The 18,360-nt window shown below is 36.1% G+C and overlaps 1 protein-coding gene across 2 annotated transcripts in view; it reads right to left on the minus strand.

Moving 5' to 3' along the window:
• The window catches only part of FAF1 (Fas associated factor 1), a 394,833-nt gene that overhangs the window by 108,352 nt on the left and 268,121 nt on the right, over positions 1-18,360 (minus strand). For both annotated transcript variants that reach the window (XM_074334706.2, XM_074334705.2), the window contains one exon: positions 7,228-7,382. In XM_074334706.2, coding sequence (XP_074190807.1) covers positions 7,228-7,382 — 155 coding nt within the window. The remainder of the gene's footprint in view (positions 1-7,227; positions 7,383-18,360) is intronic.

Below are 18,360 nucleotides of genomic sequence, written 5' to 3' on the forward strand. Positions count from 1 at the left end.
TTTTTAAAAGGATAGCCTTCTATTTTAAAGAGAGCAGAGAATGTATTATAAACAGTTTGGCCATCACCTATACACAGACTGGCTTGCTCTCAGTCTAAGAGGCCAGCACCTTTTATCGTGCTCCTCCTTCCCTTCCTTTCAGTACGATTAGGAAACTACTCACAAGTGCACCCATGGACAATGCTGAGCAGTAATTATGACTTGCTGACAAAGAGATATGAACAATTACTGAGCGCATTTGAAACCCTACACTAATAAAGTCATTAGATGCTGCCCTTGCCATGGTCCTCCTAAAAGCTTCTGAAGTTACAAGAACACACGGCATTGTTTGCAGGGACAATTGCTGCTGGCAGAACGCAAACCTTGAGTTAAACCATGCTGCAAATTGATCTTGACATTCTGTTAAGACCGCCACTAAAAATCAAAAGCAAAGGAGAAAAGGAGAAAATGAGTGGGTAGGATGTAATCATGGAACAGGAGGGGTTCCTCCTCACCTTCTCTCCTCCCTCTTCACAAAACAAACCAGGGAGAAAATGACAAACTCTCCTGGTGTTTTGGAACCTTTATTTTAAAGCATTAATTAAGCCCTTGACCTGGGATGTTTAGGATGACAATACATTTCCTTTAAAGGTACTGGAAGGAAAATGTAGCACAAAGGGAATAAAGCCGTTTGGGGAAAATCCTATGGAAGTCTGGCACTGAAGTCTCTCTGGAAAGTCTTAGTTCCTTGACCACAAAACGTCCATCTGTTTTATCAGCTACTTCTGCAGAATCTATATCTGCTCCTAGGGTAGCAGCTGGAAATTAACACTCCCATGCAGACCCCACACCTGAGCTATATTTGCTGGATCAAATGGGAGCGCAGGGTTAGAGTAACATGGTCAACTAAGCTTCAGCCAGGCATGAACCACTGACTAGTTTGGAATTAAGGGTAAGCCACTGTGAATATGGCTAATTACTGAGATGGAAAGTACAGGTGAAGACAGCCTACTGATAATAAGAACTTTAAGTCAATTAACTCTTGCCAAAGATCAAGTAATGCGGAAAACTATCACTGAATACTAAGGCTAACAAGTACCTGTCAGCACAGCAGCGGCAGTTTACCGTTACTTCAGTTACCTGAAATATTGCACCCAAGGGCATTATGTTCAAAAGCTAATATTGACAGGCGATAGAATTCTGTCTGTGAACACTGGCACTAACTGTATATGCAGACTTTAATATACTGCTATGTATATACTACATGCAACCTGTGTAACTCAGGCGCGGTCAGCAGTTCCTCAGAAACTGTTTGCAGCTACTCGGAACACTGCTTAGCAATAGTGTGCAACGCTTGATTTACAACTTTGTAACATGTATACTGATGTGCGAAACATTTTCACCTCAGGAACTTCTTCAGATACAAGCAACTCATTCTTTGGCACTCATACCTGGCTGATTACCCAGTTGGCACTATCCTCTTCAAGTCAGTGTTTAAGTTTTCAAAAATTAGATCATCTAAACCAGTACCTATACTGGATGGGGTAATGGAGACATTTGTGTTGTTAGGCCCTCCTGGTCAGAACAACAGATACTCATTAACCCCCTTATTACTGGCAATATTGGTGGTTTACTGTGCCACCTATGCTATGTAGCTTTCCTTGATGAAGCCAACTTCAACCAAGAACCCACAGCTTAACACTGAGGGCACACATGTGCCAATGTTCCCACGCACCCAGCAGGTGTCTAACAGGTCGAACAGAGGGGAGCAAATTAATGCTTACTGTGCTTTGTTTCTGCAGCGCTATCTATATTTAATTCTGATGGTGCCCAAATGGAACTTGCCTGGCTGCTGGGCATAGCTCACCATGTACATGTAGCCAGACTAGCGCTCTGGTCCTATGGACATGTTTAATCAATGCCACCACCATTGCAGAAGGCTCAGAGTACCATCCCAAAATGACCCAATTTGAAAGGCCATTTGCTTCAGGGGTATCACAGAGACTTGGTGTGTCTGGGGAAGAAACTCTGGAACCACTGGGTGAACTCATCTAGGTTGGATTTCAAGCCTCTTTCCAGATGGCCTGCAGGTGCCCAGGACACATGAATATAGGCCACAGTATTCTAGGATGCTGCTGGGCCAGCAGAAGACATGGTACCCAGTCTGGACATTTTTAGTTCATTCTGTAAGGAGAGTTGTTGCTTTTTCAGTCCCAGTAATGATCATGGGGGAAAGGATTACACAATTAGAGGGGGTACAGCAGCATTTCCAATGCTCTTTCTACTACCCAAGTTGGTCATTCTTATTTTTCAATAAGCCTATTAGAGATTATTTGTTTATCAATATAACACTTACTTTTAAAAAGGCAATGTGTAACACATTGAGATTATAGACATGGCTCCTTTGGGGAGCTAACAACCCAGCAAGGAGATAGACAATAACCATACTTGTAATGAGTGCCATTAATACAAATTAGTATAGGGATACTATAGGAGCATACAGAATTTGCATTTTAACCCAGAATGAGGTAAGAGAAGGTTGGAAAGAGGCAAGGCTTCCTAGACGTGATATCTGTCCTGAATTTTAAGAAATTATTTTTTTCATAGCCCAAGCATTCATTCACTATGAATGTATTGTGGTAAAAAACATTTTTATTGTATTAGTTAAATCAGTGATGGTTTCTACATGTTACACACATCCAAAAGAATATCTGATCTCTGCTCCACTGTGTTTGCTTGTACGCATATGCCAATATTGGGATGAAGCATTAACAAAACAACTTGGGATCTATCTGTCCTGGTTGGTTGAGTCTAATCTCAATCTGGTTCAGACTATACAGGAATATATTAGCTGGTAAGATCCTTCTATTTTTTCGTTCCTCCACAATTATGTAAACCACTGACCCTTCATTTAGATACCTAACAATGAGGTTTAAAATACCAATATCCTTTTTTAAGAATAGCAAATATATGCAACCCAATAAACTACAAATGCTGCTAATATAAAAATCTCTGAATAAAAAAATAAAATTCCAATTTTACCTATCTGTGTGTCCTCCCTTTCAATTCTTCCCTGGTCCCCTTACGCAGAGTAACTCACTATGAAGTTCATTTATATTCTCAAAGCACTTTGTACATATGTCATATTACATACCGTGTTTCCCCGAACATAAGACCTAGCAGGACCATCAGCGCTAATGCATCTTTTGGAGTAAAAATTAATATAAGACCCGGTCTTATTTTAACATAATATAAGACCGGGTAATATAACAATATAATATAATAATATAATATAATATAATATAATATAATATAATATAATATAATATAATATAATATTTGAGTCTTATATTAATTTTTGCTCCAAAAGATGCATTAGAGCTGATTGTCCAGCTAGGTCTTATTTCGGGGAAACATGGTATTAGCTCTTATGTCTGTCTTGCCTACTAGATTACGAATGTTTTGAGCATTATCACTGTATCTTTTTCAACTTTCTAGCCTCAGTGCACAGCACCATCCCTGGTTCAAAATGAATATTCAACAATGTTTACTCAATGAATAAACATGAAGGAAGATATATCTTTCTTAAGATATTTTTTAGCCATTTCCAAAAGTGATTTATAGGATCTTCTTGTTTACTATTATCTGTCTGTTTTTAGCTCTTTCATCTCTTTCATTTACAGGTATATCCAATTTGTTGTGTTCCGATGGATATTTAGGAAATTACATCCTCCAGTACCTCTCAAGACCAACAAGGGCTTTCTGCGTACTGCTTGAAAAAACAATGGCCCTGAATTCTAACTAGACATGGCAGACAACAAGACTATAGAGAGTTTTCTAGGAAAAAAACCTCTATTTTGATATACAATACTGAAATTATAAGCAACATTCTTAGGTGGACTTGGATACAATGCATTCATTTGCCAAATGCTTACTGAGTTTCTTCTAAAATTTTGTGAAGTACCTTGTTTAATGAGACAAATAAAATGAATAAGCGCTTCCAGAAGATTACAATTTGGTGAGCACATATACTGTAATAATCATTATAGCTAAAATTTGATGTCTCAGTTCATATTTGGAATATTCCATGATCAATCTAGAAATTTTTCTAGTACATTTTTACACATATATAAGTTGGTTAACTTAAGTATTCAGCTTAAAAAAGAAAGTTATTACCATCATTTTAAAGGTGGGAAACCCAAATCATCAACATCACAGGAATGTGTAACAGGGACATTCCATAGAAATTTGATTCTAGTTTATTAGTGAAATGAGGAACTTTAACTTATTAAAGCAACTGACATTCTAGTAACCCTACCAAAGTATTCACTTAGTCCAATATCCTTCACTTCTACACACATGAGAGATTCACAGTAAATTGTGGAGGGCTAATGCCTCTGTAGGCTTAATCAGAGTATTTCTTAAGGAAAAGTAAATTTGCTTGGCAAGTCCCTTCCTATCTTGGGCATTGATGTCCCCCTGCTATCATATCAGGGGTAGTCCCAGAAAACCATTAAGGAAGCATCCAGACTAAATAGCTTACAGGCTCAGGATTCTCTAAATTTATAGTAGCCTTAACTAGGAAAGCCAAATATGGGACCAGACAAGCCATCTAGCTGGAATTCATTGCCAAACTTTTACATTTGTCATAAAAAAAAAAAAAAAAAAAAAAAAAAAAAAAATCACAGTTAAAAGGAAACCCACTGTAACAATCTCTTTTGTGATGCCTAGAAACCTCTCCCAAATTTCCATATTAATCTGTCCCATTTTAACTCTCTGGTAATAGGCAAATGATGGCACAACAACTTTTGATATATAGCCCACTGATCAATAAATATTAGTGTAGCAGTCTTCTACTGAATTGAGAGTAAAAAACTTTGAGGTTTTGCTACTCAGTGTTAATAGCATCAAATGAATGGTGCAATAAATCTTTCATGATAAACACCTTTGGATAAATGTGGTGATAAAAATCCAAGAGATCATAGAGATGGAACTCAATTAGATAATTTTATTTAGATGAATCTATGATGGGAGGCATGGAAATTGTAGCTAAGCTAAACCCTTTTTTATGGGCAATGAATCAACCCAATTAATTAATTTTCTTACAATTCCATATACCATAAAGAAATCTACTTTTACTCTCTTTTAGGAATATGCCATTCCAATGACTTTTCATCTGTTTGTAAAATGTGTATTTTTCCTTTTGCTTTAACAGTAATAATGAGGGGTTGTACATAAAAAATAGCTATATAATTTTGTAACTTTGTAGAGAGAAATTTAATACTTTACCTTAAAATACTCTTTAGTTTGTAATATGGATAGAATGTGATTTTGAATAAGCATGTCAAGTATCTTAAATTCTAGAAATCGTTACATTCTCTTTCTCCCCATGGCCTTGCTTGTTTCTATAAATGTTTATTAAATTGAATTCTTAGATATTTTTATTTTCAGTCTTTAATATCACTTCTTTTTATTTTCATGACAATAATTTAATAATGGGATGTCACATTTTTAAAAATGTAGATTGAAATATCCTATCATACTTCATTGTCGGTCCTGCAATCCATTGAGAAATAGCTCTAAAGCCTTAAACAAGGCCTTTATTTTGTGTTGTAAAAGAGTGTCATAAGGAGTTAATAGGACACAGCTGTACTGGCTCTTTCTAATAAGCAGCTTCTGTCGCTTTGGTCACCACAGGTGTCTCTGTAACCTGCAAACTCTTATTACTAGTGTATCAAAGTTGTGCTACTTAACAGACTTCTTTAGTAAAACATAACAAAGCAATTACATGGCTGTTGATTGCCAGTCATAAAAAAAACCCCTCAAACACTGTTTTTCAAAAGAAACTACACTGCAATTTTTTGTCATTGTAAAATAAAAGGAACTAAGGAATTAAATGGAGGATAGAACAAAATAACAGCAGGTAGCCCGCTGAACTTAGCCACTACAGATGGTTTAGAAATAGTGTTTCCTTCTCCATCAAGTTGTGGATAAAAGGAAAGGAGGAGATTCCTTACTGCCAGTGAATGGCAAAAGATTTAGCCAAGTCTCCAGTCTATGTATTTTGCCTCATGAAAGACCTTCGATGCTGCATTTTTATCTGTTTTTGGCACTGCTTTTCATCACCTTTAACTGAGTATGAATAATAGCCTGATTTAATTTAAACAAATACAGGTGCTAAAGGTTCTTTATTTATGTATAACAGGGAACATTTCCAAGCAGATCGAAGTCATCCTATGAAATTCCCTAACCATTTGCTTAAAGAAATGAAGTATTAGATGAAGAAATTGCTTCAACATTCTTTTGCTTCACATTTAAAGGAAGAATCATCTTTCTTTTCAAATTCAGATTACATAAAACAAAGTCTGAATGATGAGCAAAAATTCAGTGAGCCATAAAATAATAAAAAGACAAATCAGATGATTTAATTTCTAATTGTTCTATATAATCATTTAAATTAGGTAACTACAACAGGCTTGCCTTGAAATGAATTAATTTAATCTCCTTGTTCATAAACCAGCAGCCTGTGATTATGATTGTGTTAACACACCCAAAGTAGCATCATGGGATGTTATGGCCAATTGTGTAATTAAACATAATGAAATATATTTCAGATGGGAAACGCAAATAGGCAAAATATGAAGAATTATTCATCACTTACAGACATCATGATTAACAAACTAAGTAAATTTATCCTGACAGCTACGAAAGGGATTTTTTTTTTCCTATTGAGAATATGGATGTGTGCAAAAGAATGTGTGCAATAAAGCGATTACATCAATTAGCATATGCTAGAGTTAAGCTATTACCAACTCCACTGGACTGGTCCAGAATGTCCTTCCTTTTTCACTGGAATTATTAAAAAATAAACTTACTACTAGGATTATATGTTAGACTTGCCTTGTCTTTTCCGAACATTATTAAAAAATACTTTCTATACATGTTTAACACATGACAACATTAGAACATACAGCACACAGCAATGTAATACATTTGTCTTAATGCAAAAAGGTGGGAACAATGTATTTTGGTTTTGGTTTTTGGGTTATTCTTGAATTTAAGAAATCTTTATCAGTTAAGGAATTCATAATTGTAAGTAACTGCATATGTTAGCTACAATAAATAGCTTATATCTAATTAAATATAATGACAGACGATGAAAATGTCTATGATGATAAGAAACCAAATACAATGATGACTTTTTTAAAAAATAGAAGCCCAACTGTAACTTGTGAACAACAATATTACCTTGCTCTGTTGGCATCCTTTGTCAGATCCCAAGCCCAGGTTATAAAATTTTGACTCAGGTAAGAGACAATAGATTCAGCACAAAGCATTTGTGAGCAGAACACATTGGTTAATACACTTTCATCATGGTGGAGGTAGATAGCAAGAAGCTTTCTCTGAAAAGAAAAGAAAAGACTGATGAATTAAAACATACACTAATGTAAGATTTCTCGAATTTTGGAAAGGTATAATCAGTTGATACAAACAGCAAAGATAAAAATTAAATGCTTTTCCCTAAAACAGTACCTGACACTTAGAGTTCCTAAAGCATTTACTAATATGAATAAATATGCTTCCCTATACTCTAAAAAGGCTAGGATGATTATATTCCATCTTACAGACCACTGTCATAAATTCCTGTTATTAAGTGCAAGCCTATCTCAAGCAGAAATTGCAACCAAATTGCATTTTCTTTAAATAAAATGGATTCACCATTCTTCATATTTAACACATATTTTGTGTAAAGGGAAAATTAATTTTGAACTATTCAACTATACAGAGAAAACAATACTAATTAAGATTGGATGCCAAAATCTCTTACGTATTTTTAATGTTTTTAACCTGAACACTGAATAGTCTCTTCTACTTGAAAGGAAAAGGTCTGAAATGTTTTATTTTAGTCCTACAGGTAATTCCAAAGCCCTTAATGTGTTCCCATATTAAAGCATGTAACATTTAATCGCCATTTGAAAGGATAGAAAATGTTCATTTCACATGAATTCTTTCTAGTTTATATTTCGAAAAATGTCGAGTGTAGTTTCTCACATGGAAAATTATTTTTTCCCTTTTGCCTGATAAAACTTGCTTTCAATGACATATGCTGTCTTAAAAGCGTCCTCTGTTATTGTTGAACATTCGATTAAATAATTGAAACTAAAAACTAAAATTGAACAAATAAATTGCAACATCAGCTTTAATAACAACGATGATGAAAGAGCCTGAATTGTTATTGACTAACTTCTTGGTGCTGCCTTGTAGAAGAGCTGAGTTTAAGAACAGTCAGCAGGAAATGAAAAGATAAAATTTTATGGTAAAGACAATGTACAAACCAGTCTGTGAAACCCGGGCAAAGGAAAATTTCAAGGAAGCTTAGGATCTTTCCCTTCATATTAAATAAGGATTTGATGATAATAAAAAAAAAAGGTGGGGGATACTAAACAAAAGAAGAAGATTTATAGAAAAATATAAGGCTCGTGTTGATGAACAGTTAATGAAATCTGGTGGACTTATCTGATGGAATTATCCTGATAAATAATCCAAATTATAATAATGAATAATAAAAATTTTAAAAAGTAATCATTAAAATGTTTTCTCCAAAGGTAAACTTTGTACTAGATGAGCATAGTCAGAGGTACACAGGTAGATTAAGATTCCAAAAGCATCTACTATGAAGAGGGGCACTGTTGGTTACACACCCATTATCTACTTTAGCCCCCAACCTAAACCTACGAAATATACTTAACTTTATTAGTATATAACATATGAGGAAACTTATAGCATATGAGGAAAGCTGACTTGTCCTAAATTCCACAACCAGTACCAGTAAGTAGTACAGCTGGGATTGGAACCCAGATTCAGTGACTCCAAGTCTAGTGTTCTTTCTTTGATAGTAGCAGGGAAATCAACCACACTGTAGGAAAGGCTTAGAGTGCTCATAGAATAGGAAGATTCCAGACTGGCCACCACTCACACATCAGTGCTTCTGGGGCCTCAAAGACAACACTAGCTGCTTCCATGCTTCAGGCCATTTATTCATTCATTCAACAAGCATTTGTTCAAATACTCCTTGTTGCAGGCCCAGCAGGAAGCAGTGGTAAAAACGGACAGTAAGAAAGATTCAGGGTTTCTTCATCTTTACTGAAGTCTGCAGATAACAGGAGTTGGCTTCTAGGAAGTTTGTAATCAGATACATTGTTGTAGAGATATTTATCTGGTAAATTCCTACTCATCCTTTAAGGCTCCAAGAAAATACGTCTATGAAACCTTCCCTGATTCCCTTAGGCAGTTAAGAGTTTCCTTTTCTGGGCCTCTATCTCTTCCCATTAGTATCGTAATTGTTCCCCAAGTTCCCCTCTAGACAAAGTCTCTCAAGTGTGAAGACTGGGTCTCTTTCAGGCTTTGCATCCCTAAGCGGGCATAGGTCTCAGAATGTTTGATAAAAGAAACTCGAATGCTGATTTCAATCACAGATTTTAGAAATCTGCTGTTTTAGGAAAAGGAACATGAACCTGGCAGCAGTAACAAATTCAGAGTTCCTCTTCTTAGAAGCTCTCTAGCTGAATAGACAGAGGGATGTCAACCACTAATTCTGTTTGATCGTATCTCAGCAACTACACTTAATGAGACACTGGGAACAAAAGAGCAGTCCACTTTTAAATCAGCATATTTCTAACCAAACAATGGCAATGGTTAAATCTTTAAAATGCCTATTTCTCTCAAGAACACTGCAATGGAACATTTAGACTTTGGGAAAGAGATTAGCGATTTACATTGCTATCTCACTGATTTAATTTAAATGCTCTTCCAAACCAAACACATGTGCCGAAGAGGCTACTAAGAAACCCAACATGCAGAGTTCCCTATAAGTGCAGCCGACAGTGTTGACTGAAACTAAACTTGGAAATCCAGGACACTAATGCACAATATCAAGCAATAAAACAGCATCTCTTTGGCAATATTTAATTTAAAAAAGAAGAAAGAGGCAGGCGAAGATCAGGCACTGTCTGTTTTGGAGGATCAACCATTCTGCATTTCAAAGCATTGGTCCCTGCAATATCCAGGTTACTGTGCTAGAATCTCGACTATTATATCGCAGTTGTGAGAGGGAGGGCAAAGATGTGTTTACTCAGTGATTAGGCCCTTAGAATAAGCCTCTAGCTCCTAGAGAGACAGCTCACCACTTATTCATTTGGGCCAATTCACAAAGCCTAGGAAGATTAAACATCCATGCTGAGAAGACAAGCGAATGCAGACGGTGAAAAAGAAATAAAAATTCTTTAAAAACTCTGAGATGACTTCATTATTTTTCCACAAGGAAACTTTAGGAAAGTGTTTAGTTAGAGAAAAACCCACATTGACCTCTCTCTAAACCCTTAATCTTTTCTTTGTGGTGGCATTGCTTTGTGGTAAGCTACTGGCTCGCCTCGCCCCTCTTTTCACTAGTAGCTGAGAGAAAAAAGGCTCTGGAGAAACAGTTTTCGTTCCAGGGACACAAACCCCTGACACTGTTAAACATGAGATGCCAGGAAAACACACTTAAAAAAAAAAATCTCACTTTAAGCTCTAAACTGTGAGAAAGGAAATGATAAAAAGAGTATCAGAAGAGGATCTTCAGGCTGGGGGTGCTCCCATAGTAGCTTTCAAAAAGGGAAACAGAATAATCTTAAAATAATCTTTTCTCTCTAACATAATAAACTTTTAACAAAAATTTTCTTCTGTTATTATAATAGTAACAAGAAAAATATAAAGACTCTTAATAATATGCAGATACTAAGTTCGGCTGCATAAATCTCTGATTAAATTATAGGAACGACTAACTGAACCCCGGATTCAGATTTCTGATTATTTTATTGAGCTCAATTAAACACAGGCCAAAACAGTGAGAACTGGGTTCAGCATATCAGAAAACTGCTTTTGTGAAGAAAGGGCATCTAGTACATAGAAAAAGCCTAAGAAAATGTTTTATTTTCCATTACTATAACCATTTTTCCCTTTGGCCCATTAATAATTTAGTTCAATAACATTTGCGGAGTGCCTATGTGTTAGGCATTGAGAATATAAAAATGAATAAAACAAAGTTCTCTGGTGCTCAAGAGTTGGGGGAAGGGTTGTGCATGGGGAAGCAAAAATTGAATTGCAGCACCATATGATAAGTGATAAATTGGGGTATTAAAAACACTCTGTTTTATTTGTCTTTCTAATTTGGTCAAGAATGTGTAAGTCTGGTAGATGACAAAGGTCAGCAGCACAGCTACACTCTCCTCAGACACCCTCTTTGTGATCTAGGTTTTGGTAACACGGTGTAAAGGAAAGTCTCCTAGTTTTAAAGTAACAGAAAGCCCTGTGCTAAACCCGGTTTTGCCAGTGGCCAGCTGTGTGACCGTGGGCAAAATGGGCACTGTAAGGAATGTAGATAAAGCAGGTCAAGTTCCTATTTACAACGCCTGGCCCACCGTAGGTGCTGAATAAAATGTAGCTGAAGATTCCTATTGGACGAAGATTCTGGGATCATCCATGCAAAATAAAGGCTTTGAAAGCAATTCCAAGAGAAATGATAGCCATGAAAATGTATTAAAGATCATGTAGCTTTAATACAATTTCTCCTACTGGCAGTGTTCAAATCAAAGAGCTAAGATACTAGGCTGATGTTTAGGAAATGCCAAGCTGACAACAACCAACGTGACTTGGCCTTGAGCTTCAGTAGCTATCATGTTTAGGACCTTGCATCACAGAAGCATAGAACACACAGCTGGAAGAAATGAGCTGGCTGTGTCTCAAAATAAGCCAGGCACAGAGCAGACACTCAGAAAATATTTGCTGATGGACTGAAAAGGAATTGTCTAGTTTCTTTCTGAGTACCAGAACACTTATAATCTGTATGTTCAATGATTTTAAAGTTGATATGACAAATAACTTCTAGAAATGGCAGTTCATAGTTCTTCAGTATGAGAATTAAAATAAATTTAAAATAAAATCATTTGTGTAAATTGGGACCTGACTTTATTTCTTCCTTTCCATTTCCCTTCTTTTCTGTCATCATTATCATCGCCATAATGATCAGAATCATCATCAGTATTATTGTTTTTGTTTATAAGTTTGGAGACGGTTTTAGATACAAACAATTGACACTAATACAATACTCATTTATCCTTTACATAGATTTATCAATTATTAATATTTTGCCACATTTGCTCTATCATTCTTGTTATGCTTCTCCCTGAAACATTTAAAGTTGCACACATTATGATACCTCCACCCTAAATACCTTAGCATCTGTCTCCTAAGAAACAAGGACATTCCCCTATATAACCAAAATCTTTGTCACATCCGAGACATTTAATATTGTTACAATAACATCATCTAATATAGAGCCCATATTCAAATTTCTCCAAGTATCTCAAATGTCCTCTGTTGCTGTTTTATAGTTTTAAATCCAGGCTCTAATTAGGATCCGTCCAGTACACTGTCCACTTCCATAATCCTGTTCCTGTATACGGATGGTCATAGGTCCAGCCCATCCCGTGATTCAAGATAAGTACTCGATGAGAATAGAGGCAGTGCAGCATGAAGCCACACTGTTTGGATTCAAATTCCTGCTTTGCCACCTCCCTGTTGTATGACCTTGGGAAAGGAAAGCTACTTTACTTTTGTGTGCCTTGGGTGCTACACAGCTCTGGAGGTTAAGAAGTCCAATACTTTGTTTACAGGGGGATGGTGATATGAGTGCTACAACAGAGGTGGTCCTAGGGTCTAGACTGAACTTCAGATTGGCTGCTTCCTTATGAAGGTGATACTTGAGCTGAATTTTAAAAGCAGGTTATAGTAACTGATTGTTCGTGACTTGAGCTGAATTTTAAATTTAGGTGATAGTGAGGGAAAAAGAGTGAAAAAGAGAAAACAAAGAGAAAAGTTTGGCAAAGGCCCAGTGATGTCAATGGCCTAATGTGTTTGAAGAATGCCAAGGTAGTAATTTTTGAAGAGAGAAGAACCACAGTGCAGATTGATTTGTGGAAAGAATCATGACACTTTGCCTGTTTTGGATCCCAAAGCTGAGCTTGGGGACCAATGGGCAGCAACCAACTGGAGAGGTTCCAAAAGGAAATAGTCAGCTACTGATGATGAGGAGATACCAGGATGGTGTCTTTTTCCTCTCACTTCCTGAAGCAGATGTTGGGGTTGCACTCTGAAACCTTGAGGACACAGGTGTATTTGAGTCTCACATAGTGAGAACTCTCATATGGAAGTCACAGGTCAAACAAACAAAGAAACAAACGGCCTGAAGTAAAATCAAACTGTCTTCATAAAATAAACTGGGCATAGAGCTTTTATCAGTTTTCATTATTCAGACTGTAATACTCAGGTCATGAAATACCTTTGAGGAAAAATAATATGTGACTAAAGTTTTTATGAATAAGGAAATTAGAAGCACTTACAGCAAACTGTAGAGAGGGAGCAGGCTCTTTGGGGAGGCTGACAGAGGAAGTACGGAGGCAAGAAAGTAGGCAGTTTCAGGCCAGACCAAAGATCAAATCTCACTGGTTTTCCAGTGCAACAGTTAGGAGCAGTAACAACTACTGGAAAAGCAGTCACATGAAAGAGCAGGCAGGATTTTTCTGATCCTCTTCTCTTCTGAGAGGGATAACTACCCCTAGTTAACGACAGGCCTGTTAAACGGGTGGAACAACATGAGTGTAATGTGAGGTATCTACTTTGGAAGGCAGTGGTCAACAAACACTCCCTTCTCTCGCGTTTAGGCCACAGAGGAAGAGAAGAACCAGTAGCCTACCTATCTCATCTGTTTCCATATTCTAGGGAGTGGGGGAACCATAGCAATAAAGATTTGAAGATAAGTTAACAGTAATTTTTCATTAAAATTTATTGATAAGGCATTCTTCCTGAAAATCATAGGAATTCCAATGGTTGTGGGTACATTTGTTCAGTAACTTTCTAGTACTGTCAAGTACTGTCTGGAAGATTTCCAAGTAGAATGTTGTAAATTATAAAAAGCTAAGCTGAGTTTAAGCATATAGAATTATAGGAATTCTCTTCCACTCATTTAATAGGCGTGACAGAAACTGTTAGCCGTCCCTAAATATTGTCCATTTCTTCCTTAGTGAGGAAATCTCATTTATTTTTTAAATTGGATTAATGGCTGACTGAAATAAAGAATACATTTCTCAGCCTCTCTTCTAAAGCAGTGTGGCTACGTAACTAAGTTCTGGCCCATGCAAGCAGAAGTGCTAGTGTGAGCTCTGGTAGTCATACTGAATCAGGGTATAACCTGGCTTGCACCCCACAGTGGAACAACGTAATAGAAGGAACCTGAATTTCTCACTCTGTGATGTGCCATACTAGCCCTGGGCAGACTACCTCTGGACTTCCTGAAGGGAAGAGAGAAATTAACTTCTATTTTGTTTAAGACGTTAATTTTTATTCTTTTGTTACAAGTAACCAAACCCAACCCTAACTCTTACAATAGGCTATCTAAAAGAAATTCTTAGTCATACATAAAAATGATAGTCTATAAAACTGTATCATTAAGTCATAAGATCTCAAGAAAAGATAAGTTAGGTTGGTGCAAAAGTAATTGCGGTTTAAAAGGTTAAAAATTGCAAAAAAACTGCAATTACTTTCGCACCAACCTAATACATTTATAGATTAGTTCTTGGTCCATCAGAAAGATGCTCACAGCCCAATGGGCCCCGAATTATACTTTAAGGGATTATAACTGCCACTGGCCTAAGGCAAATGATCCAACTGGTCATTTAGAAAGCTCCATCTTGTGCATCTGTTAGTGAGAAGAGAGGAGGGGACCCTATTCTCAGAAGGCCAAGCAGAAACTGCGATTGGATAAAGGCAAAAGACGACATGGAGGTTGCTATTCAGTGTGCATCAAGTCTAGACTTTATGCAAAGATCAGGGAGAGCCTTCACTACTAACATGGGGTCCAGTCCATCTAATAACCATATCCAGAGAGCCTATTGGGATTTGCAATAGTGCAACAATGAAGTGTACATCTACCTGAAAGGCCAAATTACATATATTAAAAACCCAATAGGATGGTTGAAGTCATAGTAAATGATTGGTTCAGGTATTTTTTATAATCTATGTATCTATCTACATGCAAACATAATTTTTACAACACGTAAGGAGACGTACTATATATATACATATATATATACATACATACATATATATATATATATATATATATATATATATATATATATATACTATTATGCATCTCACTTTGTTTCGCTTAACATCTTGAACATCATTCCACATCAATATACATGAAGTGGCTTCATTCTTTTTAATGGTCACATAGTATTCCACTGAATGAACGACATTTAAGGTATTTCCAATTTTTTGCTATTATAAACAATGTTATAGTAAATGTCCTTTTATTTATCTTATTTCTCATATGTTTAAGTATATATGCAGAAAAAGTTTTGCTATCACGTTAGGTGAAAATGATATATTAGTGTAGTTTTAATCCCTATTTCTTGTATTATGGATAGTATGAAGCATCTTCTCATATTTATGAGTTGCCTTACTTCCTTTTCTGTGAAACATCTGCTTATATAACTTGCCCATACTGGGCTGTTGTCCTTTTCTTATCAATTTTTGGGGTTTTTCATAAGTGTATATGCAAGAGAAATTAAGTTTCCAATATCTTTAATAAACATACTATGTAGTACTTAACATCAGAAATATTTTGATATTCTTAATATAGTTATTTATGAGACTGTAAATGACAAGGCGAATACAAAACTGTAAATGACTGTAAGTGACAAGGCAAATACAAAACCATCAGATTCTACTGAAATGCTTCATAGAGGAAAGAAAGGCCAGAACACATTAGTGTAGGTCTATGACAAAAGCAGTATTATTCTCTTCTGTTTTGTTAGGCATTCCAAGGAGAGTGTGGGAGAAACAGGATACTAGAAGATACACATATATAAAAAAGTACACAAAAGCTAACAGACTGTGAAAATTAGGAGCTCAAGTTTATAAATTACATTGTGCTATTACTGTACTATGATCTTCTAATCATTGCCTGACACTCCACAACTACACATATACAAATATACACAGTTCCACAGTCTCACTGCCACCAATTTCTCTTCAATCCATCCTACCAAACTGCCATCACATTGCCTATTCCTGTACAGCCATGTGCTGCTTAACGACGGGAATACATTCTGAGAAATGCATCATCAGGCTCCTAATTTTCACAGCCTGTTAGCTTTTGTGTACTTTTTTTATATATGTGCATCTTCTAGTATCCTGTTGTTAGGCAGTGGTCAGCTGCCTGAAAGTTTTTGAAGAAGAGGGTGACACTAATAGCTGTTCTATAGTCATGTGCTGCATAATGACATTTTAGTCAATGATGAACTGTATACAGGACTGTGTATACTGTAAACTCTAGGTGTGCAGTAAGGCTGTGCTACCTAGGTTTGTGGAAGTGCACTTTTACTGATACGTATACATATTTGAAGATTTTTAAAAAAATCATGGTTAAAAGTAAAAATATTTAGTAGTGGTTATATTCAAGTATAAGATTATGTGGTAACTCATTTTCTACTTTAAATGCATCTGTATTATTATTATTATTCTGCAACAAACATTTTATTTGTATAATGAAAACATACTTTAAAAAATTATATTAGCATCTTAGTTCTTATCTAACACATGTAGCAGGATACTATCCTAGCTGTCATATAAAATTACTCTAAAAACACTGTCTGCCTTTAAGGAATTTAAATCGAAAAGAAAACAAAAGACAAGATGAACAGACTGGGCATATTTGCCAAAGCACAAATAAGTTTGTTTGCCTAGTTTTTCTGGATGAAGGCGTGCTGGAAACTCACTAACTATAGCTGTGGCTTCAGATTTGTGTAGAACTTATTTTTCTTATTAAACATTTATTAGTGATGGTATTTAAATTTCTTTTAATAAGAGGAAGTAGAAATAGCACTCCTTTAAAATGGGCTGGTTAAAAAAAATAAATGTAATGAACAATAACAGGCACTGTTAAAGCAAAGCATTCATTTTAATGCTATAAATACTCATAGAGGTTCTCAAAATTCCCTTCTGGAATGTTCCTACAGCTAGTTCATGAATTACATGAGAAAATCAATTTTGTTATTTTATAAACATTTCTCAAATTTGTTCCAAACTGCTTCATAGCACCTTAGCCAGTGCTGGGTACACTTATAGGTAGCATCCCATTTAACCCTTAAAACAACCATATAAAGTAGATATTATCATCATAATCATCTTCCCCCCTCCCCCAGATTAGAAACAGGCTTATTACTTGTTTGGAGTTATTAAGTGGGAAATCAAGAACTGAGCACCGGTTTCCTTATTTTATGTGTAATATTCGGAAACGGCACTGGGTCTGAAATCAAGATCCAAGGAAGTGTAACAGAATTACTGATATCAAAGCCCAGGCTCCCAAGGGGATGCTGGGAAAGGAACAATCCTTCGCATGGGAGATAAACCCTGGCACTGGGATTTTTATTGCTGTTGATTTTTAGTTACTACAAATGTCTAAATCATTCTCAGGTAATTTTTTGTGAAGAGAATTCAGGGGTAGCAGGAATGAAAGGAGGGGAGGTTATAAGGAGAAACAGAAACTTTTTTTTTTTTTTTTTTTTTTTTTTTTTTTTTTTTTTTTATTAAATTTATTGAGGTGACAGTTGTTAGTAAAATTACATAGATTTCAGGTGTACAATTCTGTATTACATCATCTATAAATCCCGTTGTGTGTTCATCACCCAGAGTCAGTTCTCCTTCCATCACCATATATTCGATCCCCCTTACCCACATCTCCCACCCCCCACCCCCCACCCCCCACCCCCCTTACCTTCTGGCAACCACCAAACCATTGTCTGTGTCTATGAGTTTCTGTTTCTCATTTGTTTGTCTTGTTCTTTTGTTGTTTTGGTTTATATACCACATATCAGTGAAATCACATTGTTCTCTGCTTTTTCTGTCTGACTTATTTCGCTCAGCATTACACTCTCAAGATCCATCCATGTTGTCACAAATGTTCCTATATCATCTTTTCTTACTGCCGAATAGTATTCCATTGTGTATATATACCACAACTTCTTCATCCATTCATCTATCGAAGGACATTTTGGTTGTTTCCATGTCTTGGCCACTGTAAACAAAGCTGCAATGAACATTGGAGCACACGTGTCTTTATCTCTAAATGTTTTCAGATTTTTTGGGTAGATACCCAGGAGAGGGATTGCTGGGTCATATGGCAATTCTATTCGTAATTTTTTGAGGAACCTCCACACCGCCTTCCATAACGGCTGCACCAGTCTGCATTCCCACCAACAGTGTATGAGGGTTCCTTTT

This window comes from Rhinolophus sinicus, chromosome 14 (genome assembly GCF_057876585.1).
Source record: "Rhinolophus sinicus isolate RSI-liver-muscle chromosome 14, RSI-T2T, whole genome shotgun sequence".
In the NCBI taxonomy this organism is placed as follows: domain Eukaryota; kingdom Metazoa; phylum Chordata; class Mammalia; order Chiroptera; family Rhinolophidae; genus Rhinolophus; species Rhinolophus sinicus.